This window comes from Anopheles merus, chromosome 2L, assembly GCF_017562075.2.
Source record: "Anopheles merus strain MAF chromosome 2L, AmerM5.1, whole genome shotgun sequence".
Taxonomy (NCBI): domain Eukaryota; kingdom Metazoa; phylum Arthropoda; class Insecta; order Diptera; family Culicidae; genus Anopheles; species Anopheles merus.
This window is the reverse complement of record NC_054083.1, coordinates 45,365,430-45,389,560: the sequence shown is the minus strand read 5'-3', so window position 1 is coordinate 45,389,560 and position 24,131 is coordinate 45,365,430. Positions and strand designations below refer to the sequence as shown.

Sequence of the window (24,131 nt, the reverse complement as noted above, 5' to 3'; positions counted from 1 at the left end):
TTTCAACCGATTAACGGGTACCGCTGAACTGCTGAATATCTGCTGTTTCGGACATTCGTAGAGGGTGTGGCTTTGATGAGAACGACCCACAAAAGAAAGTAAACCACCAGCAAACTGACCTATCTTACATAGTCCCCAGTTTTATTCTACAAACAATTTTGGTGTTTTTAATATTGTATACAATTGCAACACATTCCGGCACTACCTTAACAAACAAAAACAAAAGCCTAAAACCAAACCCTACAAACTAAACGCTTACGATGATGAAAAATGGCTCTCGTGAGCGATCATGAGCGATCGCTAGCGAACGATTGCTAACGAACGAAACGAACGACAGGTTTGATGGAATTGATTAATTATCTTACATTTGCAACTTGTACTGCATCGCCCCGTATCGAGCTCTGGTCACCCCCCCCCCTCCACCCCTTTGCACAACAATCCTTGGAATGGACGATTAAGTATCACATTTAAAGCTGTGTCCGAAGTCGCGCGTTTTCAGTAGAAATCCTTCCAGAAGGCAAACATTTCCTCGTTGCGAGCGTTCAGCACCTTCACCTGCACATCATCACCGACGCGGACGAACTCCTGCACATCACAGTCGAGCGATTGGTAGACTTGGTTCTCGTTCCTGCACTCCCGCACCGGTGCTAGCGGTGTCGCACGACTAAGGTGAGAGGAACAAGCCCAAAATACAATTAGTTTTTTAGTGAGCGCTAAAACAGACATCTTCCCCTGCCAAACCTTACCCATTGATTGCGAAATCGATGAAGAAGTTCACGAACGTGTCCACCATCTTGAGCTCGGGCGCACCGGCCGGATAGTCCGGGAAGATGGCCGGCTGGCGGAACAGATAGTTCAGGTCGTCACAGTGCACCACACCGTAGTCGCTCGTATCACCGCCCGCATAGATGGCGGAGTACGAGTAGCGGCCCCTGTACGACAGCTTGTACACGCTGGCCGGTGCACGGTCGGTGTCGGCCGCCGTGATGTACTGCCTAACGCCCAGCTGCACTGGATAGATGAACGCGGCCTCACTGTACAGCTGTGGGAAGAATGACGTTCAGTGCTCGTTTGCTGGTGTCTGCTCCCTCTCAAATGGTTCACTTACATCAACAAATCCCTGCAGGTTATCCTGCCGAACGGGTTCGTCGTCTGTGGTGTCGTTGAGGAAACGCGTTCGCATCTTCTCCGTCAACGCTTTCGATGGCGGTTGCTCGAGCAGGATCGGCAGAATGGTGCTAAAGTTACGCTGCAGCTCGCCAAACAGTGTCGCGTCCTTGAAGATACTGAGCGCCCGGATAGCACCCTCGTTGGGCACGAAACCGGCCAGGTACGGGACCTGCTGGTAGTTGCCGTTGCGCCAGCTCAGCTTCGGCTCCTCGGTCAGGAAGGGATTGGGGGATTCCTTCGGTTCCACCACCGGGCGGAACAGTGTCAGTGGATCAACGGACCAGAGCTGTGCGGGAGAGCAATGAATTAGTTTGCGTAAGAGTCGAGTAAATCCGCGACAGTGCTTACCTTTAGCTTGTGAACGTTACCGACGAGCTTCTCGCCGGGGATGTCCCGCAGTGCCGCGACGAGCTGTTTGCCCGACAGCCGGTCCGCACCCAGCACGTCCACCACCATGGCGGTCGAACGGGCGAGTGCCAGCGGATCCTTGGTCGGTATGTTCCACGGCACCAGGGAGTTGCCGCTCATCATGATCGCCCGTTCGAACAGTCCCCGGCTCAGCGGACTGATCATGTGCATGTGCACGGAGGTGGCGCCCGCACTTTGGCCCACGATCGTGATCAGCTGCCCGTTGCCACCGAACCGTTGGATGTTGCGCTTCACCCAGCGCAGGGCGAGCGTTTGATCCTTCAGGCCGAAGTTGCCCGGTGCGGCCGTATCGCCCGTCGACAGGAAGCCGAGCACACCGAGCCGGTACTGCACGGTGACCAGAATCGCCCGCCCCGTGTCGAGAATGTACTCTGGGCCGACAATGAGCGAGCTGGCCGTGCCGGAGAAGAAACCACCGCCATGGATGTACACGATCACGGGCAGGTTGGTACGGTCGTCACATTCCTGTTGGGATGCGGATGCAAATTAGTACACAAATACACACAAAGCTCCCACAGGTTAGTAAACGGTCGTCGTTGGCGACCTTCAGCGTGCGAGGCGTAGTAATTTTCACTTTCATTCTCACTCTCGCGGCATCACAACGCCACGTGTTGCTAATTGCCGTTTGCTACAAGTCGTTGCCATCGATCGCACCGACAGATCGCATCGACTGGCTCCATCCAGGGGCTCCAGCCATAAACCACCAAACAAGTGGGTGGGGGGGGGGGGGGTGGGGGGGGGGGGGGGGGAGGAGGGTTGAGATATAAAAATAAAACACGCGTTTAATAAATACGGCGACGGCTTTTCCAACCCCCCCTCGCACCGTTGGCTGACTCGGCACACGCGGGCATATCAATAGCACCACGCACGCCCGGTGGCGGAAGACCGCTTAATCAGCAGAACGATCAAAAACCGGAATTTCTGTATGGAGGGTGAATGTGCTCACCCCACGCGGACGGTTAGTGAAGCCACGCGCGCGCGCGCGCCCGCTCGCTTTTAACGATCTTGTTCTACTTGCTGAAGCGTTGCGCTGTTGCCTAGCGAGTATTGGAGCCTCAATGAAGCCCTGCCACGTGTGTTTGTGTGTGGTTACGCGCAAAAACGATTCGTTTGTTAATTATGACATGGCGCCAATGGAAGGGGGGGGGGGGGCTCGTTTGCGCAGTAAGCACTAGCAGGTTCCCACGCGTGACTGTCCCCACTTTCTCGGTGCCACCCGGAGCGTAAAATGGTTGGCGCGTGGCCACGAGCCATCGGCATCGCTTGGAGCGCGTACAGCAAGCGCGTGAGCGAGTGAGTGAGCGAGAGCGAACGGGAGCGTGAATAAATCATCCGTGACTCACCTTTGGCCGGTACACGTTTAGGTAGAGACAGTCTTCGCTGCCGGTGACGGGCGGATTGGGCAGCAGATCGTTTCGCTGGAGACACATGTCACGCTCGTAGGACGCGTTGTACAGCTGCTCGTACCAGGGGCCGTTGGGGAGCGGGTCCTGTTGGAGGTAGGGGAAGATTTGATGGTGGCGCATTTTACTAACGATAACGATTGATAACGAGACGACGACTTACACAAAATAATGCTTCCCTGATTACACATTAATCGTTGGAAAGATTGCTACTTGCTCAAGGTGATCATTTGCATTGAATGCATGCTCTACATGCATGAGGTAGAGAGCGTGGGAAATCGGACGGTTGTGCAATCTAATCGATATTAAACGAGTTAAAACGGGTGGCAAACGCATTTAATAGTTACCTTTACCAACGGGACAGAGAGAGTGTTCGCTTTTTTTTACTTCGAATCACAATAAGTAAACTGTGTACTTAAACGATTAGTGCGCAAGTTCTTCAATTTCACTCATATCACATCGCTGATGATACGAAAACATTTTATTCCACTCAATTTACATGAACATTACATTTAATATTTTAACGCTTAAATCCCACTTAATTCATGTTAGACAAACGTCCATGAACTCAATTATAACGTTCGAGCATACAACAAGGTTGCCAAAAAAACGCCAAATCCTTGTAATGGATAAGCTATGACGAATCACGATCGATTTTAGTCTACATTATTCTCTCTTGTCGAGATTATATTTCATTGAAGGTATATTTGTTAAGGTTTATCAATTCTCAAAGTTAATGAATATACAATGAACTGTGTTCATAATGCAATTGCTATAAATCAATCTTTGTTACTACAGTTCTTTGAGTGCAAGTTATCAGCCTAAAACGACCGTTACTAGAAGAGATGTGAACATTATTTTACTTGGTTATTCGTATCGTTTGCGGCATAACACATTTTCGCATTTTCACTTCTTGTCTTATTATTTAAATAAGACATTAGCTATACAATTAAGAGGCGAATCGTTGGTCTATTTGATAGACGAACCCGTTCGTAGAAGACCGAACGATATCAATCCTCAACCAGAGATCGTTCCTCCGTAAGCATGTATTAGTGATGTGCTCTTTTAAGCGTATCCATGACTTCGAACCGACTCCGGCTATTGTTAGTCCGATTCCGACTCTGGCAAAATCTGAACCACTAGTTCCGGAGTCGTTCGAAGTCGTCCGGAGTCGTCCGGATTCGCCCAGAGTCGTTCGAAGTCGTCTGAAGTCAACAGGAGCCGTCCGGTGCAATATGCTTTTGTGATCTGGCATTTGGTTTTGTTGTGTTTTTTGTCTTTCACTTCGCGAGTGCACTTTATATACAGGTCTTTGGTGCGAAGGTCGATTTCGGACAACTCCGAACAACTCTGGACGACTCCGGACGAATACGGACGACCCCGGGCGACTCCAAACGACTCCGAAAAATCCCGGGCGGACCTGCCTTCCAGAGTCGGATCGTAGTCGATTCGGGATTTTTGCTAATTTTATCCATCACTACCATGAACTTGACCATGATACACTTTTTGGGGTCCATCGTAACCAGTATTAAGATGCCTGCATTAGTCCAGTAGGATCGGGGATAGCTCGTTACACCAAAGAGGAAGTTATACACATTTGACAACCTGTTCATAAGCTTGTTTGTACAGGATTTTATATTAAAATTTTCGGGTTGAGCTAAATTTCAAAATTGTTCATATTTAGGCCATTATTTGGCCTTGGCCATTCTTCAATAATTACCCAAAAAAAAGGACACCTTGTTTCTAAACCATGAGAGTAAGAACCACTTTTCGATCAAAGAAACCATTACTTACCGCAAAACGCAACTCCCCGACCGGTGGCTGTGCGAACGGTATGCCCAGGAACGCTTCGAACTGCTCCCCGGCCATACCGTCCCGCACCGTCCCCACCAGGCAGCCGTCGTCGATGCAGACACGCGGGGCATCACCCGCTTCCACCTCATCCGCGGACGCACAGGCCGTGCTCGGTTCGAGGGCCGCCCGCACCAGCAGCGGACTGCCACTGCTCGTGCACGACACCACGCAGTGCATCACAAACAGCAGCAACGAGGGCACGATCATCGTCTGACGCGTGCGTACCATAATTATTGCACCAGGAATTGTACTACACACACTTCACACACGGGTGCTTTTCACGTTTTTTTTGTTTGTTTTGTTTTTGTTTGCACGAAAGCTTTGCACACAATTCACCCACCACTATCGCTTCGGTTGATCGCTGAGTAATCCGTTTGCCCTTCTGCCCTTTCGCACACTCTCACTTACTCGCTCGCGCGCAGGGTGATGTTCCGTCCGCTGGGGCTGATAGCGCACTGCACTGGACCGCCGGCGGGATCGATGATTTTATTAGCAAACCGCACTCTTCGCTGCCTTTCCTCTCTGCTCCTCCTCCTCCTCCTCGGTGGCCGGTTCCGCCGGGCGTCGAACGCGCACACGTAAAGATCTGCGACAACGACGACAACGAAAGCAAAACAAAACAACATAAACACACATGTGTGTCAAACAATATCGGTTCCCCCGACCCGTGTGTGTTTTCGAACCCCGCAGATAACACACACACACACACACACACACACACACACACACACACACACACACACAATCTACGATTAATCCTGAAAAGGGGGCCCTCCCTTCTCGGTGCGTTTTTACACCGCGCGCGCGCGCGTAGAAAGCGCAAGCCAATTAGTGACGTTTACGCGGCGGCTAAAGTACGCGTCGAGCGCTCGCGCGTACCTTCTCTATCGGCTCGCACCGTTCGAGTGGTGGAGCAGCGCGCTCGCCGCTACCTAGCAACCGACCGGCGCGCGCGTGTGTGTTGGTGTGCTAGCAGGGGGAATGCTGGCGTTGCTTCCAGTTTTCCAGCGCCTTCTTCTCCAAATCAAACGAGTGGCTGCACAAACACACGCATCTACGCGCTTCCAGCCTAATTATGGGTGGGGGAGGTGTAATTTGAAGCGATCTTCGTACCGGATCGATCGAATTCAATTACTTCAAAAAGTGTGGGGGGGGGGGAGAACGGGGACGCAACACTTCATTCACGTTCACGAGTAAGACACGCATGCGGCTTATCGGTTCGCTGGCAGGGCGCTTACCGGGACTCCTGGCACGACGCTGACCTACATCCTACAGCTCGAAATGGCCACGTGTTCTAGCTGATCCCGCTGCGCAAAGCGATCGAAAACTTGTCAGCCACTCGCTCAATGTAGCTAGAGAGCAAAAACCAATAACGATAAAGCGAGGTGAAAGGGAAAAGAGGGGAGAATGAAAACGTGGGTGTGAAAATTTTTTCGGCCATTATCATTTTTGCGCCAACACGGTCGCGTACCGGAGCTTTTTTGTCAAAAAGAGACATACACTCGAAATACCGTAAACGCTTCAACCGATCAAGAGCTTCGATCGGTTCTTCGGACATTTCTGCTCGCTTTCTCGATCGGTTTCGGCGGAAAGCGAGCTAGAAAGCGAGCTCAAAAACAACTCAATTTTGTTGTGCGGGATGCGAGGATGCGCGTGGGCTCACGGTTCTTGTGGAAGCCGCACAGGAAACAGCATGGCGTTTTGGGCGCGATAAGGAGTGTTGTGCCACGCGCGCACGGTGAGTTTGCAAATTGGGAACGTGTTTGATTGATAATTCGGGGCGTTATTTTTGGAATCGAATCGGTTTTATTGTTGAAAGTGTCAACTGGATGGGAAGGAATAGGGAGGGGAAGGAGGGAGAAGGGAGGGACGGATTGATTCTACGGAATTGGGGTTTCTTTGTCTTCTTATCACTTTGCTTTGGAAATGCTTTTCGAGGCTTTGTGGCATGTTGAATGATTGTTGAGTTTTCCTTTTTTATTGGATTCAATGATTATTTCCTATTTTGAAAGCATTTTTATCGAATAACTCGCACAAAAACTTACCAAAATTACAATTGATTTGAGCCATTCAAAAAGATCTTCTTATCACTATGCAAACTAATCACACAAAGCAATACCGCAACAAAAAGTTACCCAATAGAACCTTCAAAAAAGGCTTTTTTATTGACATGTGTGTGCTCTTCTAGCGCAACTGCTGCTGCCTGTGGCCTAGAGCCACTGATGGATCCGGCAACATCCCCTTCCACCCATCCACCCTCCCTCCGACTTCTGCACAGCTGTATAAACGAATTCAAAGCTTCCTAAATGAACGAGACTGGTTGTAAACTAAAAAAAAAAACACCAAAAACCTTAAACAAAGATCCTCTTCTGAGTAAAAAAAGGCAGACGATAAAAAAAAACCGAAACGACCACATGTTGTTTTGCCGGTTCTGAATTCTTGGAAAACTGCTTCTGCTTCCGCGCCTGTTTCAAAACCTGCCCAATCACTCTCACCCAAAGCTACACAAGCGTAGCGCTGCTCATTCAAAAAAGTATTAAAATATATTTCCAAGCTTTATCAAACGCACACAGTGATAAGGGAAGCGTGTGTTTCCGATTTGCTTTGTTTGCGATACCTGCTGGCATTCTTTATCTTCCATCAGGTTTCAATCTACCAAATAGCCCCGAAATTGCAGGCACGAGGCCATGATAGACAACTTTGTGCGATCGGCAGAAGGAGGAAGCAAAGCCAAGCCTATTGATGAATGGAAGATGTGATGCAGCGCGTGCAGCGGCGTGAAGCTTATCGGTTTTCAGAGAGTGTTGGCGTGAGTTTCCATCTGATACGGTGGCACGTGTACGAACTTTGGGGGAATTTCACTCATTTTTATCACCGACAGGGGGTTTTATTAGGCCACGCGTGTGAGCTGGGCGGAATGTTTGATTGGTGTTTGATGAGATAAGTGATGGAAGGAGTAGAAGGGAGGAGGAAGGGCAAGGGGATTTTAATTAGATGCTTTTTTCCAGTCATTTCATTTAACTGAGTGCAAAAAGATCATTTTTGAAATCTATTTTACCTTTTTCCTACTTTTGTCTGATGATGTACTTATTTTATGATATTTTTGCTATATTTTAAATTATGCATTTTAAAAATGCTTATATTTGTTTGGATATTTGTATGTACATAAATTCTTATTTATATGTATCTGAGAAATTAAAAAAATAATTCAAAACAACAGTCAAACAATGCGTATACTGTTTTCGAGTCAGCTCAGATGACACTTAGTGCTCTTAATGTTTGTTCTAATTTTCCTCATCTCAAAGAACCCCGCTTAAACAAAAATAGAAAACTACAATTAATATTCACTTACATTCCGTACGATTCCGTACAATAATTACATTCCGTAATTACGTCACCACAAATACTTTCACTTTCGCGCACGTCCAAGAAGAGAGGCAGCAATGGCACAACTGCACAACTGCGCCCACAACACCACCGAAGGATCCCGACGTGCAGCCCACTACTGGTGCCCTCGTACCGGGAGGATGTGTCTTTTATACAGCTGGCTATACTGGCCGGGGCGATCGAAGTCATTCGATTGGTCCGTTTGGGTGAGATTTTCCTGTTACCACCCTTTTCAGGCTGCCTCCTGCCCTTCATGGCGGGGAGTCTGTGCATCGGTAATCCTTCCCCCATGTGTGTAGAGTGCGTACGGCCGTCCACGTCCGGCACGGGAGGGTTGGGTCGACGCGACATTTTACTACCAAATGAAGTACTCTTTCCTCGCCGCTTCGTTCTGTTGGATGTAGTGTTTGTTGGAGTTCGTTCGGGAATTGTTTACCAAACTCAGTATTTAATGATTTATTGTTTGAACTAAAAAAAACCCTAAATTTACAGACAATTCTCCTTGCCTCTTGACACAGTGTGGTGACCTGTTTTTCTCTCCAACCCCAAATTGGCGGGTAAGTTGGTCCCCAAAATTTGATCATCAAATTGTGTCATCACTTGAAAGATCGTTCCCATACAGGCACGCGCTTTCACACACGCACGCACGCTTACACGCAACAAACGAACACAAATGCAGTCGCGCCTTTCGAGTGACCAACGAAAACATTTTGTTCCCAATTTGTTCTTTGCCTTGCTGCCTGCTTCGGCGGCGTTCTTTCCCCGCGTCAAAAATCTCAACGCCACTTTGCATAAATGCATCAAAAATTTACTGACCCACATTTTCGGGCACGCCGCCGTCCTGCATTGGCAATGCAGAAAAGTGCAGCCCGAGACGGGGTGCGCACTGCCGTCCAATGCGAATATGCAAGCTAAAAGCAAAAGTGCGACATTGCCCCAACCATGTGATGTGGCTCGTGTTCTCGAAGTGCAATGGAACTGGTCATTCAGAATTGGTCTGTGGTGTGTGTGTGTGTGTTTAATTTTTGCACTGTCGTTTTTGTGTCTTCCTTTTTGCGGTTGCTTTTCCTGCATACGGCAGCAGTTTGCAGTTGCAGTTGCAGCGAGCGTAAGTTTATTTTTGGTGCGATCGCTGCAATAGGAGCAGAACGTGGGAGGCTGCGGTGGGCCCGGTTAAACTTTAACCCCTCGGTTCGGTTTGCCTGGCTGCTCGTGTCGGGATGAAATCGAGAGCAACAGGAAACGGACGGGAATGCATTAAAGATGTAACAGACGGCTTTCTCCTTCGAGGGTTACACATTTAATTGACTCGAATAGTGTTTGCTGTTCTTGTAAGGCTACAGACACATTATATTTTCAGATGTGAAAAATATGCCAATATACAAACAGTAACGGTTAGAAATAAAAATATAAATAAAACAACAGCAAACGAAAAATTAACGAGAAATAATGGAAAAAGAAATCCAAATAGAATGAACAATAAACGTTGCAAGGAAAATGTGAAAAATTAATTTTTGGGTAGAATGACAAACAAAAAATGAGAAATACACTTAAAAAAACCAATCAAGAAATGAAATCTTAATTTTAACAATCAGAAATAAACTAACGACCAACCGAATGAAATCTTAATTTTAACAATCAGAAAAAAAACTAACGACCGACCGAATAAAACCAAAAAAAAAAACATAAGTGAAAAGGAGCTCGTAACTTAATTGTTAATATCGAACTAAAAACAACATACAAAGTACCGATATAATTAAAATTACGGACAGCTTCAAACTCCGGATATTCAGTATGTTTTTAATGAATTTCTTGGAATTCAGTTTCTGGCCTTGTCAAACTTTTATGTTTACAAGGTTACCATGATGTTATTGAATCAATTAAAAATGTGTCTGACTCCTAGTATGTCTCCTCTGATCTTACGATAAATAAATATATTCTGTTGATCAGTTCACCACCGAATGCATGCTTAGCACTTTGGACTAAAACCGACTCCAAGGTAATTTTGTCAATAATTCTTATTAATCTGGTACAGATGCATTGAAGTATATATTAATCCATTGTAGAGGTAGTTATCATGACGAAAACAACAGTGTTTTATCATACTATTCACTCTGATTTTTACTAAAACACTTGATTAATTATGTCCTGAATTTGAAGCAACATTAGCATTTTTGTTTTAAATTCTGGACAGGCGAAGTAAATTGTGATTAGGTGCATTAACATATTATTTAAGACAGTGATAATAACAATAATATTTGAAGCAATATGTGACGAATGGCCTTGATGGCAGGACGGGAAGGATCGCCAATACAAGGAATTGGGTGTTCGCACCTTAAGAGAAGTTAAAAAACTAAAAAAGTGGTGTGTGTGTGTGTGTGTGTGTGTGTGTGTGTGTGTGTGTGTGTGTGTGTGTGTGTGTGTGTGAATGTGAAGATTATAGATGATGTTTTGAGCCTGACTGGAATTTGAACCAAAACGTCCGCAATTTGAAGCATGAGCGCAACACTGTTCGCAATATGAATCAAAATAACGTTTCAATTGCATGGTTTTGCTTTTTGCAATGTTTTGAGTATAATTATTGGAAATCTTTGTTTTATTTTTCTAAAATGTAAAATGTTCGCTTCAATAAAGTGAGTTATTCAATATTTCGAAATGAACACATTTAATAAATTGGAATAAAAGGCTGCATACATCAAAAAGCATTTTAGTATTAAAAATGATGCTGACCTGATTAATCATCACTGCATTGATGTTCTTATGGCTCTACAGGTACTTGCAACCTCCTTCCAATCTGCTCAATCCCTATCAAAATGCTAAGATTAAATATAAATATCTCACCGCTTTCCCCTACACTGCTTGCAGTGACCCTACCCGGCCTACGATAAGAATGCCAGGAATTTGCAATTTCTCGCGCAACCTGCCGCGCCGTCAGCACGTCTGGCAGGCGCGGGACCGTCTTATCAGCTCGAGCGCGACGCAGCTGATTTGAAGTAACCCCTAGACAAGCCACCTTCCTCCTCTGTGTGTGTGTGTGTGTGTGTGTGTGTGTGTGTGAGTGCTCTTGATAGTGAAACCTAACCCGAGCGTAAATCGATGCCGTTGAACCGATGATAAACACGAGTCGCGATCGCTTTCCTTCGCGTTCGTTCCGCGGCACGCTGCACAAAATCGATCCCGCGGGTGGCATTGCACGTGAAGGCATCAATCCCGCTTTCGTTCGTTGTTTAGGGTGGCCATTTTTGACGGGTTGTTTGTTTACGTGTTTACAAAAAGTCAGCAAAACCGCTAACGGGTGGGCAATTTGATAAGGAGGATTAGATCGTTCGTAGGCCGAGTGGTAGAAAGTGTTTCGGAAGCGGAACAGAGTGTGTGCGTGTGTGCGTGATGGAAGGGAATGGCCAAATGCATGGTTATGATGGTGGCAAACAGTAAATATTAGTAAATGTACAAATAAATTAAGAACATAGTTCTTTTAGACCATAACACTATCCTTGAAATTGATCCCATTAATATGATGCTATTTCCTCATAAAAACCCTTCCAAAAGCGGTACATCTCTTCGTCCAGCCCTGGCACAAGTTTTTTGCTTACGAGAAAGTATCGATTGTTCGAGTTTGCAAACGTCACCACGTCACACTTTTCGCCGTAACATGTTCCGATCTTATCGACCGATTCTTGCGTGGCAAAGTCTACGATAAACTTTACCCACAGCTGGGCCATTTCCGCTTCCGGCGAGCCTGGTGGAAACTCGGGGAACAACAGTTGCATACGGAAAAGGTAGATCATCTCGTCGGCTTGACTAAGACCGTACGACTTTTCTGAGCCGGTTAACAATGTGGAGAAAGAGTACCGGCCACGAAACTGGAAGGAGTAGACACTGGTCGAAGTATTCTTCCGGTTGGCGAGGTGCTGCTTGATGTTCTTTACCATCGGGTACTGGAAATAGGCTTCCGAAAACAGCTACGGAGAGAGAGAGAGAGAGAGAGTATTTGAAATACGTTAAGGTGTCTGATATTGAGGTTCATCTTTCCATTGCGGTTTACCTTAGTGATCTCAGCGTAGTTATCCTTGGTAATCCACTTCGAGGGAGGAGTGTTCTTGAGGAAACGCTTTCTAAGCCCTGTGAGTTTCTCCTTCGAGATACTAGTTCCTAGTATGAACGGTAACGCAAAGACAAACTTTGCATTGAAATCTTCAATTAGTGATTCATTCTTGTAAATCGTCTGTGTGATGATGGATCCTTCGTTCGGAATGCTTCCCGTCATCCAAGGAACAGCTGCATATGCTCCCCGCCTCCAAGCAGCTCGAGGATCTTCGACCAAAAAGGACTCTGGTTCCCCCGGCGGCTCCACTACTGGAAGGTACATGGTGATCGGGTGGATATCCCACTGCTTCAACCGTTCGATACTGCGCGTCAGCTCATACGCATCCACCTTTCGCAGCTGCTCGACCAGCTCCGCCGATGACAGTTCATTGGCGTCCTCTATTCCAACTACGTTCGCCTGCGCTCTTGCGAAAGTAAGAGGACTTCCGATCGCTCCTTTCATGCTATAGAAATCACTACCACCCATGCTTATTGCCCGATGAAACAGACCTCGACTCAGAGGACTGAGCATCTGGTACTGTACACTGGATCCTCCAACACTTTCACCGAAGATCGTAACCCGGTTGGGATCTCCTCCGAACGCACGGATGTTCTTCTTTACCCATCGGAGCGCCATCACTTGATCCTTCATGCCAAAGTTTCCTGGTGCAGACCGGTCGCCCGTGGAGAGAAATCCAAACACACCCAAGCGGTACTGGAACGTCACAACGATCACACGACGCCAGGTCATAAAGCGGGCAGGATTACGCTGTTCCAGTTGCGCTGAGCCGTACAAAAATCCACCACCTTGAATGTAGACCATCACGGGAAGTAGTGCAGTTTCCCGGATTTGTAGAGTCGGCATGAACACGTTCAGGTACAGACAGTCCTCTGACCCGTACAGGCGAGGCGATGGGAGGACTGTTACTATCTGGATACATGCGCTCTTTGTCGTGGATGCATCGTACTTTCCCTTCCATGGATCGTTGGGTTGTGGATTCTAATGAAATAGCAAATCAATGAAATGGCTCACTACGACTCAAGCTGTACACTGTCTCACCGCAAACCGAAGCTTCCCGATAGGAGGTTTGGCAAACGGAATGCCCAGAAACGCTGGATAAGTGCTGCCAACACTGTTCTGCAAGACCGTGCCTCGCAAACAACCATCACTAATGCACACAACGGGTTCAGTTTGGAACAGTTCAACGCCTCCTGCACGTATGATCGCCAACAATAGTAAAAACAGTAGTGAGATAGGAACTTCACAGTAAAGGTTAGATTTAAACTTTTTAGACATTTTTGGTTGCACAGCTCGATCTGTCTCGGCGATCCGTTTGGGCCACACTAAAACAAAGCAGGCCGAACGATATAGCTTTTATACCGTTTCCGTTGTTACTTTCACTGGCTTTATCATGTATGTTTAGACATTTTGGAGCTGGCTTTCTTTGTATGAGAGCTATGCACACTTTTGCACGTTGAACGAGCTGATCAAAAGCCTTTGAGCTTTTCTCTTGGAACATCTGCTTTCTTCCAAGGTTGTGGTTTTTGCAAAAATCATGCTAAACAAGATCCCATATTATGGAGGTGGCTGGTCAAACTGGTTTTCTATAGTTTAGCGCTTAGTTTGCATAAAGTGTCGATAGCTCTAAAACTGTTTTGAAATGCAAATTCTATCACATAATCGTGTCATAATGAATAATGATTCAAGAAAGTATGCTGTTTTTGCTGCTGTATTTAGTCAAAAATGCTAATAAAACAGGTTCCAGATGTTGTTAGAAGAACGAAGATGTTACAAAATTTCCAAAATATTTATTTTTGATCATACCTTTCGAAGGCCGGAAACAACAAGATGGTTACGGGCAAAATAGCTGCTTTGAATCCCATTGATTCGTATTTTCAAGAACATTATTAATTCTTTATACAGTTAATTACAACGCCTGAGTTACCCATGATCGTATCCTTTGGCTTAATTCACGCAAAGGCAACGTTTTCGTCGGTTATTTTTGGCTGACATTTTGCAAAGTTGATTTTTGTATATTTTGAAGTTAAAATTTGTTCACCAATGACGCTCAACAAAATGCTTATAATTAATTATTATAATCAAACCTAACGAGAATATTATAGCCTAACCACTTACAAGTGAACAGAAATGCTAATACTGTCTGGGAATGGAATACACCAAGATGAAATTAAACAAAGACCAAGACAAAGGCAAAGAAATGAAAACATTTAAAGAATACTGGACTTGCGGATGAGGTTGCGAAACTGTACAGATGAAATGTTATGGTCAAACCTATCAGAGACTTCATTAAAAGCTCTAAAAGCTTTCATCAATCGCTCTTTTTGACCAAAACTAGTTACCCAGTTTAGCCGGTCTCGTAGTACAGTCGTCAACTCGTACGACTTAACAACATGCCCGTCATGGGTTCGATCCCCAAATAGACCGTGCCGCCATACATAGGATTGACTATCCTGCTATGGGGGGAAATCAATTAGTCACTGAAAGCCAAAGCCCCACTAGTGGTACAGGCAGGCCTTGACCGATAACGGTTGTTGAGCCAAAGAAGAAGAAGAAGAGTTACCCAGCTCGGAATAGACAAAGGGGGACAAAGACTTAGGCGACGTGACGGCACGTAAAAGTTTATGTTAGACAAAAGACATGTTATTAGCAATAACGTTTGCGATCAATACAACATCGGCTAAGAAAAACAGGGTTTGATCGTTTCTAAACGCAACATCTGAAATTGCGTATTGTAGTCCGATACTGGTGTGTTCATTCATCGAGTAGTATTACATATTGCCATGCGTGTGAATCGTTTTCGAACTTACTCAATTTTATCTGTGATCCCAGCGTGAACCCAAACTACGCTCGCATACTCCAAAATAGGTCGAACCCAGCAACAGTACTGAGATCTTAGACAAGCCGGATCATCAACGTCACGAGTAAATCGATATTTTGTACCAAGTATTTTTATTGCTTGGTTAATTAATGTGTTTACATGAAATTTGAATGATAAAGTCTCGTCAAGCCACACGCCTAGATATTTTACCAATGCCACACGCTTGACATCTTCACCACACAGCGTGTAAGCGGTGGGAATCTAAGGCGTTTGAAAAGTTGTTTGTTTACATGTGTAGTAAAGCAAAACAGCAACGACTGAATAATTTGATAAGGATAATTGATCTGCGCCGTCCGTATCTGAGTGGTAAAGTGTGTCGGAAGTGCAAAGGGTCATCAAAGCATTGGCAATCCATGGTTACTGTAGTATAAATAAAAACAACAAAATATGTGGACAATGCTTAAGAGAAATCATAAATCTTGTGTATTTCTTGCAATTTTAATATTACTAAAAAGCGGCTTAGGACGTCCTTCAATCTTGCTTTTAACTTTTATAAGTAGAGCCTTATGTGGACAGTTGGGCTAACAACCACAGAGCCCTACAACGCTTTAATTGATCTAATCAGTGTGGAGATCGGCTTAATCTTAAAAAGCACCGTTGTCTCAACAGTAGCGGCAGTGCGTAACGGGTAATGTTCGCTACTGTAAAAATAAATTAAGAAAATTAGTGTTAATATTTGAATTATCTAAATTAATTAAATTATTATCCGACCTCGTCAACATCAACACGCACGACTTAACAATATGCCCGTCATGGGTGCAAGGCCCGAATGGACCATGCCCCCATATGTAGGACTATCCTGCTATGGTAATAATAAGTCACTGAAAGCTAAGCCCCACTAGTGGTACAGGCAGGCCTTGATCGACCACGGTTGTTGTGCCAAAGAAGAAGAAGAAGAATTAAGCCACGAATTTAACCTTGAACTCTATGTGACTCCAATAACTATGCTCTTTCCTCATAAAAAACTCTTCCAAAAGCGGTACATCTCTTCGTCTAGCCCTGGCAAAAGCTGTTTGCTTACGGGAAAGTATCGATTGTTTGAGTTTGCAAACGTCACCACGTCACACTTTTCGCCGTAACATGTTCCGATCTTATCGACCGATTCTTGCGTGGCAAAGTCTACGATAAACTTTACCCACAGCTGGGCCATTTCCGCTTCCGGCGAGCCTGGTGGAAACTCGGGGAACAACAGTTGCATACGGAAAAGGTAGATCATCTCGTCGGCTTGACTAAGACCGTACGACTTTTCTGAGCCGGTTAACAATGTGGAGAAAGAGTACCGGCCACGAAACTGGAAGGAGTAGACACTGGTCGAAGTATTCTTCCGGTTGGCGAGGTGCTGCTTGATGTTCTTTACCATCGGGTACTGGAAATAGGCTTCCGAAAACAGCTACGGAGAGAGAGAGAGAGAGAGAGAGAGAGTATTTGAAATACGTTAAGGTGTCTGATATTGAGGTTCATCTTTCCATTGCGGTTTACCTTAGTGATCTCAGCGTAGTTATCCTTGGTAATCCACTTCGAGGGAGGAGTGTTCTTGAGGAAACGCTTTCTAAGCCCTGTGAGTTTCTCCTTCGAGATACTAGTTCCTAGTATGAACGGTAACGCAAAGACAAACTTTGCATTGAAATCTTCAATTAGTGATTCATTCTTGTAAATCGTCTGTGTGATGATGGATCCTTCGTTCGGAATGCTTCCCGTCATCCAAGGAACAGCTGCATATGCTCCCCGCCTCCAAGCAGCTCGAGGATCTTCGACCAAAAAGGACTCTGGTTCCCCCGGCGGCTCCACTACTGGAAGGTACATGGTGATCGGGTGGATATCCCACTGCTTCAACCGTTCGATACTGCGCGTCAGCTCATACGCATCCACCTTTCGCAGCTGCTCGACCAGCTCCGCCGATGACAGTTCATTGGCGTCCTCTATTCCAACTACGTTCGCCTGCGCTCTTGCGAAAGTAAGAGGACTTCCGATCGCTCCTTTCATGCTATAGAAATCACTACCACCCATGCTTATTGCCCGATGAAACAGACCTCGACTCAGAGGACTGAGCATCTGGTACTGTACACTGGATCCTCCAACACTTTCACCGAAGATCGTAACCCGGTTGGGATCTCCTCCGAACGCACGGATGTTCTTCTTTACCCATCGGAGCGCCATCACTTGATCCTTCATGCCAAAGTTTCTGGTGCAGACCGGTCGCCCGTGGAGAGAAATCCAAAACACCCAAGCGGTACTGGAACGTCACAACGATCACACGACGCCAGGTCATAAAGCGGGCAGGATTACGCTGTTCCAGTTGCGCTGAGCCGTACAAAAATCCACCACCTTGAATGTAGACCATCACGGGAAGTAGTGCAGTTTCCCGGATTTGTAGAGTCGGCATGAACACGTTCAGGTACAGACAGTCCTCTGACCCGTACAGGCGAGGCGATGGGAGGACTGTTACTATCTGGATACATGCGCTCTTTGTCGTGGATGCATCGTACTTTCCCTTCCATGGATCGTTGGGTTGTGGATTCTAATGAAATAGCAAATCAATGAAATGGCTCACTACGACTCAAGCTGTACACTGTCTCACCGCAAACCGAAGCTTCCCGATAGGAGGTTTGGCAAACGGAATGCCCAGAAACGCTGGATAAGTGCTGCCAACACTGTTCTGCAAGACCGTGCCTCGCAAACAACCATCACTAATGCACACAACGGGTTCAGTTTGGAACAGTTCAACGCCTCCTGCACGTATGATCGCCAACAATAGTAAAAACAGTAGTGAGATAGGAACTTCACAGTAAAGGTTAGATTTAAACTTTTTAGACATTTTGGTTGCACAGCTCGATCTGTCTCGGCGATCCGTTTGGGCCACACTAAAACAAAGCAGGCCGAACGATATAGCTTTTATACCGTTTCCGTTGTTACTTTCACTGGCTTTATCATGTATGTTTAGACATTTTGGAGCTGGCTTTCTTTGTATGAGAGCTATGCACACTTTTGCACGTTGAACGAGCTGATCAAAAGCCTTTGAGCTTTTCTCTTGGAACATCTGCTTTCTTCCAAGGTTGTGGTTTTTGCAAAAATCATGCTAAACAAGATCCCATATTATGGAGGTGGCTGGTCAAACTGGTTTTCTATAGTTTAGCGCTTAGTTTGCATAAAGTGTCGATAGCTCTAAAACTGTTTTGAAATGCAAATTCTATCACATAATCGTGTCATAATGAATAATGATTCAAGAAAGTATGCTGTTTTTGCTGCTGTATTTAGTCAAAAATGCTAATAAAACAGGTTCCAGATGTTGTTAGAAGAACGAAGATGTTACAAAATTTCCAAAATATTTATTTTTGATCATACCTTTCGAAGGCCGGAAACAACAAGATGGTTACGGGCAAAATAGCTGCTTTGAATCCCATTGATTCGTATTTTCAAGAACATTATTAATTCTTTATACAGTTAATTACAACGCCTGAGTTACCCATGATCGTATCCTTTGGCTTAATTCACGCAAAGGCAACGTTTTCGTCGGTTATTTTTGGCTGACATTTTGCAAAGTTGATTTTTGTATATTTTGAAGTTAAAATTTGTTCACCAATGACGCTCAACAAAATGCTTATAATTAATTATTATAATCAAACCTAACGAGAATATTATAGCCTAACCACTTACAAGTGAACAGAAATGCTAATACTGTCTGGGAATGGAATACACCAAGATGAAATTAAACAAAGACCAAGACAAAGGCAAAGAAATGAAAACATTTAAAGAATACTGGACTTGCGGATGAGGTTGCGAAACTGTACAGATGAAATGTTATGGTCAAACCTATCAGAGACTTCATTAAAAGCTCTAAAAGCTTTCATCAATCGCTCTTTTTGACCAAAACTAGTTACCCAGTTTAGCCGGTCTCGTAGTACAGTCGTCAACTCGTACGACTTAACAACATGCCCGTCATGGGTTCGATCCCCAAATAGACCGTGCCGCCATACATAGGATTGACTATCCTGCTATGGGGGGAAATCAATTAGTCACTGAAAGCCAAAGCCCCACTAGTGGTACAGGCAGGCCTTGACCGATAACGGTTGTTGAGCCAAAGAAGAAGAAGAAGAGTTACCCAGCTCGGAATAGACAAAGGGGGACAAAGACTTAGGCGACGTGACGGCACGTAAAAGTTTATGTTAGACAAAAGACATGTTATTAGCAATAACGTTGCGATCAATACAACATCGGCTAAGAAAAACAGGGTTTGATCGTTTCTAAACGCAACATCTGAAATTGCGTATTGTAGTCCGATACTGGTGTGTTCATTCATCGAGTAGTATTACATATTGCCATGCGTGTGAATCGTTTTCGAACTTACTCAATTTTATCTGTGATCCCAGCGTGAACCCAAACTACGCTCGCATACTCCAAAATAGGTCGAACCCAGCAACAGTACTGAGATCTTAGACAAGCCGGATCATCAACGTCACGAGTAAATCGATATTTTGTACCAAGTATTTTTATTGCTTGGTTAATTAATGTGTTTACATGAAATTTGAATGATAAAGTCTCGTCAAGCCACACGCCTAGATATTTTACCAATGCCACACGCTTGACATCTTCACCACACAGCGTGTAAGCGGTGGGAATCTAAGGCGTTTGAAAAGTTGTTTGTTTACATGTGTAGTAAAGCAAAACAGCAACGACTGAATAATTTGATAAGGATAATTGATCTGCGCCGTCCGTATCTGAGTGGTAAAGTGTGTCGGAAGTGCAAAGGGTCATCAAAGCATTGGCAATCCATGGTTACTGTAGTATAAATAAAAACAACAAAATATGTGGACAATGCTTAAGAGAAATCATAAATCTTGTGTATTTCTTGCAATTTTAATATTACTAAAAAGCGGCTTAGGACGTCCTTCAATCTTGCTTTTAACTTTTATAAGTAGAGCCTTATGTGGACAGTTGGGCTAACAACCACAGAGCCCTACAACGCTTTAATTGATCTAATCAGTGTGGAGATCGGCTTAATCTTAAAAAGCACCGTTGTCTCAACAGTAGCGGCAGTGCGTAACGGGTAATGTTCGCTACTGTAAAAATAAATTAAGAAAATTAGTGTTAATATTTGAATTATCTAAATTAATTAAATTATTATCCGACCTCGTCAACATCAACACGCACGACTTAACAATATGCCCGTCATGGGTGCAAGGCCCGAATGGACCATGCCCCCATATGTAGGACTATCCTGCTATGGTAATAATAAGTCACTGAAAGCTAAGCCCCACTAGTGGTACAGGCAGGCCTTGATCGACCACGGTTGTTGTGCCAAAGAAGAAGAAGAAGAATTAAGCCACGAATTTAACCTTGAACTCTATGTGACTCCAATAACTATGCTCTTTCCTCATAAAAAACTCTTCCAAAAGCGGTACATCTCTTCGTCTAGCCCTGGCAATAGCTGTTTGCTTACGGGAAAGTATCGATTGTTTGAGTTTGCAAACGTCACCACGTCACACTTTTCGCCGTAACATGTTCCGATCTTATCGACCGATTCTTGCGTGGCAAAGTCTACGATAAACTTTACCCACAGCTGGGCCATTTCCGCTTCCGGCGAGCCTGGTGGAAACTCGGGGAACAACAGTTGCATACGGAAAAGGTAGATCATCTCGTCGGCTTGACTAAGACCGTACGACTTTTCTGAGCCGGTTAACAATGTGGAGAAAGAGTACCGGCCACGAAACTGGAAGGAGTAGACACTGGTCGAAGTATTCTTCCGGTTGGCGAGGTGCTGCTTGATGTTCTTTACCATCGGGTACTGGAAATAGGCTTCCGAAAACAGCTACGGAGAGAGAGAGAGAGAGAGAGAGAGAGAGAGAGAGAGAGTATTTGAAATACGTTAAGGTGTCTGATATTGAGGTTCATCTTTCCATTGCGGTTACCTTAGTGATCTCAGCGTAGTTATCCTTGGTAATCCACTTCGAGGGAGGAGTGTTCTTGAGGAAACGCTTTCTAAGCCCTGTGAGTTTCTCCTTCGAGATACTAGTTCCTAGCATGAACGGTAACGCAAAGACAAACTTTGCATTGAAATCTTCAATTAGTGATTCATTCTTGTAAATCGTCTGTGTGATGATGGATCCTTCGTTCGGAATGCTTCCCGTCATCCAAGGAACAGCTGCATATGCTCCCCGCCTCCAAGCAGCTCGAGGATCTTCGATCAAAAAGGACTCTGGTTCCCCCGGCGGCTCCACTACTGGAAGGTACATGGTGATCGGGTGGATATCCCACTGCTTCAACCGTTCGATACTGCGCGTCAGCTCATACGCATCCACCTTTCGCAACTGCTCTACCAGCTCCGCCGATGACAGTTCATTGGCGTCCTCTATTCCAACTACGTTCGCCTGCGCTCTTGCGAAAGTAAGAGGACTTCCGATCGCTCCTTTCATGCTATAGAAATCACTACCACCCATGCTTGCCCGATGAAACAGACCTCGACTCAGAGGACTGAGCATCTGGTACTGTACACTGGATCCTCCAACACTTTCACCGAAGATCGTAACCCGTTGGGATCTCCTCCGAACGCACGGATGTTCTTCTTTACCCATCGGAGTGCCATCACTTGATCCTTCATGCCAAAGTTACCCGGAGCGGCCCGGTCGCCCGTGGAGAGAAATCCAAACACACCCAAGCGGTACTGGAACGTCACAACGATCACACGACGCCAGGTCATAAAGCGGGCAGGATTACGCTGTTCCAGTTGCGCTGAGCCGTACAAAAATCCACCACCTTGAATGTAGACCATCACGGGAAGTAGTGCAGTTTCCCGGATTTGTAGAGTCGGCATGAACACGTTCAGGTACAGACAGTCCTCTGACCCGTACAGGCGAGGCGATGGGAGGACTGTTACTATCTGGATACATGCGCTCTTTGTCGTGGATGCATCGTACTTTCCCTTCCATGGATCGTTGGGTTGTGGATTCTAATGAAATAGCAAATCAATGAAATGGCTCACTACGACTCAAGCTGTACACTGTCTCACCGCAAACCGAAGCTTCCCGATAGGAGGTTTGGCAAACGGAATGCCCAGAAACGCTGGATAAGTGCTGCCAACACTGTTCTGCAAGACCGTGCCTCGCAAACAACCATCACTAATGCACACAACGGGTTCAGTTTGGAACAGTTCAACGCCTCCTGCACGTATGATCGCCAACAATAGTAAAAACAGTAGTGAGATAGGAACTTCACAGTAAAGGTTAGATTTAAACTTTTTAGACATTTTTGGTTGCACAGCTCGATCTGTCTCGGCGATCCGTTTAGGCCACTCTAAAACAAAGCAGGCCGAACGATATAGCTTTTATACTGTTTCGGTTGTTACTTTCACTGGCTTTATCATGTATGTTTAGACATTTTGGAGCTGGCTTTCTTTGTATGAGAGCTATGCACACTTTTGCACGTTGAACGAGCTGATCAAAAGCCTTTGAGCTTTTCTCTTGGAACATCTGCTTTCTTCCAAGGTTGTGGTTTTTGCAAAAATCATGCTAAACAAGATCCCATATTATGGAGGTGGCTGGTCAAACTGGTTTTCTATAGTTTAGCGCTTAGTTTGCATAAAGTGTCGATAGCTCTAAAACTGTTTTGAAATGCAAATTCTATCACATAATCGTGTCATAATGAATAATGATTCAAGAAAGTATTCTGTTTTTACTGCTGTATTTAGTCAAAAATGCTAATAGAACAGGTTCTAGATGTTGTTAGAAGAACAAAGATGTTACAAAATTTCCAAAATATTGATTTTTGATCATACCTTTCGAAGGCCGGAAACAACAAGATGGTTACGGGCAAAATAGCTGCTTTGAATCCCATTGATTCGTATTTTCAAGAACATTATTAATTCTTTATACAGTTAATTACAACGCCTGAGTTACCCATGATCGTATCCTTTGGCTTAATTCACGCAAAGGCAACGTTTTCGTCGGTTATTTTTGGCTGACATTTTGCAAAGTTGATTTTTGTATATTTTGAAGTTAAAATTTGTTCACCAATGACGCTCAACAAAATGCTTATAATTAATTATTATAATCAAACCTAACGAGAATATTATAGCCTTACCACTTACGAGTAAACAGAAATGCTAATACTGTCTGGGAATGGAATAAACCAAGAAGAAATTAAACAAAGACTAGGACAAAGACCAAGAAATGAAAACATTTAAAGAATACTGGACTTGCGGATGAGGTTGCGAAACTGTACAGATGAAATGTTATGGTCAAACCTATCAGAAACTTCATTAAAAGCTCTAAAAGCTTTCATCAATCGCTCTTTTTGACCAAAACTAGTTATCCAGTTTAGCCGGTCTCGTAGTACAGTCGTCAACTCGTACGACTTAACAACATGTCCGTCATGGGTTCGATCCCCAAATAGACCGTGCCGCCATACATAGGATTGACTATCCTGCTATGGGGGGAAATCAATTAGTCACTGAAAGCCAAAGCCCCACTAGTGGTACAGGCAGGCCTTGACCGACAACGGTTTTTGAGCCAAAGAAGAAGAAGAAGAGTTACCCAGCTCGGAATAGACAAAGGGGGACAAAGACTTAGGCGACGTTACGGCACCTAAAAGTTTATGTTAGACAAAAGACATGTTATTAGCAATAACGTTTGCGATCAATACAACATCGGCTAAGAAAAACAGGGTTTGATCGTTTCTAAACGCAACATCTGAAATTGCGTATTGTAGTCCGATACTGGTGTGTTCATTCATCGAGTAGTATTACATACTGAGATCTTAGACAAGCCGGATCATCAACGTCACGAGTAAATCGATATTTTGTACCAAGTATTTTTATTGCTTGGTTAATTAATGTGTTTACATGAAATTTGAATGATAAAGTCTCGTCAAGCCACACGCCTAGATATTTTACCAATGCCACACGCTTGAC

At 44.9% G+C, this 24,131-nt stretch overlaps 4 protein-coding genes across 5 annotated transcripts; all 4 read right to left on the bottom strand.

Moving 5' to 3' along the window:
- Window positions 1–115: 115 nt before the first annotated feature.
- LOC121593649 (juvenile hormone esterase-like) lies at window positions 116–8,347 on the bottom strand. Of its 2 annotated transcripts, none has more exons than XM_041916216.1 (7): window positions 8,209–8,347; window positions 4,797–5,442; window positions 2,943–3,089; window positions 1,519–2,064; window positions 1,109–1,456; window positions 747–1,042; window positions 116–664 (listed from the first exon to the last, which is right to left on the bottom strand). In XM_041916216.1, exons 2-7 carry the CDS (start codon window positions 5,082–5,084, stop codon window positions 496–498), a joined length of 1,794 nt encoding a protein of 597 aa, XP_041772150.1. In that variant the 5' UTR covers window positions 5,085–5,442; window positions 8,209–8,347; the 3' UTR covers window positions 116–495. The 2 variants fall into 2 exon arrangements, with proteins under 2 accessions (XP_041772150.1, XP_041772149.1); XM_041916215.1 differs by lacking the exon at window positions 8,209–8,347 and adding an exon at window positions 5,736–5,800.
- A 3,405-nt stretch (window positions 8,348–11,752) lies between these two features.
- LOC121592358 (juvenile hormone esterase-like) lies at window positions 11,753–13,626 on the bottom strand. Its single transcript, XM_041913759.1, has 3 exons — window positions 13,390–13,626; window positions 12,289–13,329; window positions 11,753–12,205 (listed from the first exon to the last, which is right to left on the bottom strand). The coding sequence occupies exons 1-3, from the start codon at window positions 13,624–13,626 to the stop codon at window positions 11,753–11,755; spliced, it is 1,731 nt and encodes a 576-aa protein (XP_041769693.1).
- A 2,060-nt stretch (window positions 13,627–15,686) lies between these two features.
- On the bottom strand, window positions 15,687–22,494 carry LOC121594372 (juvenile hormone esterase-like). The gene is made up of 4 exons (XM_041917549.1): window positions 22,233–22,494; window positions 21,783–22,172; window positions 16,709–17,359; window positions 15,687–16,619 (listed from the first exon to the last, which is right to left on the bottom strand). The coding sequence occupies exons 1-4, from the start codon at window positions 22,467–22,469 to the stop codon at window positions 16,185–16,187; spliced, it is 1,713 nt and encodes a 570-aa protein (XP_041773483.1). The 5' UTR covers window positions 22,470–22,494; the 3' UTR covers window positions 15,687–16,184.
- LOC121594373 (juvenile hormone esterase-like) lies at window positions 20,103–21,645 on the bottom strand. Its single transcript, XM_041917550.1, has 2 exons — window positions 21,136–21,645; window positions 20,103–21,035 (listed from the first exon to the last, which is right to left on the bottom strand). The coding sequence occupies exons 1-2, from the start codon at window positions 21,637–21,639 to the stop codon at window positions 20,601–20,603; spliced, it is 939 nt and encodes a 312-aa protein (XP_041773484.1). The 5' UTR covers window positions 21,640–21,645; the 3' UTR covers window positions 20,103–20,600.
- Window positions 22,495–24,131: the final 1,637 nt, after the last annotated feature.

Excerpts from the sequence above, each read along its gene's own strand:
- LOC121593649 (XM_041916216.1), bottom strand. The coding sequence starts at position 5,084 with ATGGTACGCACGCGTCAGACGATGATCGTGCCCTCGTTGCTGCTGTTT. Across the intron at positions 2,065-2,942 it reads TAAACGTGTACCGGCCAAAG|GAATGTGACGACCGTACCAA; the intron begins GTGAGTCACGGA and ends GCATCCCAACAG. Across the intron at positions 1,457-1,518 it reads GTAACGTTCACAAGCTAAAG|CTCTGGTCCGTTGATCCACT; the intron begins GTAAGCACTGTC and ends TCTCCCGCACAG.
- LOC121592358 (XM_041913759.1), bottom strand. The coding sequence starts at position 13,626 with ATGTCTAAAAAGTTTAAATCTAACCTTTACTGTGAAGTTCCTATCTCA. Across the intron at positions 13,330-13,389 it reads TCGGGAAGCTTCGGTTTGCG|AATCCACAACCCAACGATCC; the intron begins GTGAGACAGTGT and ends CTATTTCATTAG. Across the intron at positions 12,206-12,288 it reads ACTACGCTGAGATCACTAAG|CTGTTTTCGGAAGCCTATTT; the intron begins GTAAACCGCAAT and ends CTCTCTCCGTAG.
- LOC121594373 (XM_041917550.1), bottom strand. The coding sequence starts at position 21,639 with ATGAAAGGAGCGATCGGAAGTCCTCTTACTTTCGCAAGAGCGCAGGCG. Across the intron at positions 21,036-21,135 it reads ACTACGCTGAGATCACTAAG|CTGTTTTCGGAAGCCTATTT; the intron begins GTAACCGCAATG and ends CTCTCTCCGTAG.
- LOC121594372 (XM_041917549.1), bottom strand. The coding sequence starts at position 22,469 with ATGTCTAAAAAGTTTAAATCTAACCTTTACTGTGAAGTTCCTATCTCA. Across the intron at positions 22,173-22,232 it reads TCGGGAAGCTTCGGTTTGCG|AATCCACAACCCAACGATCC; the intron begins GTGAGACAGTGT and ends CTATTTCATTAG. Across the intron at positions 16,620-16,708 it reads ACTACGCTGAGATCACTAAG|CTGTTTTCGGAAGCCTATTT; the intron begins GTAAACCGCAAT and ends CTCTCTCCGTAG.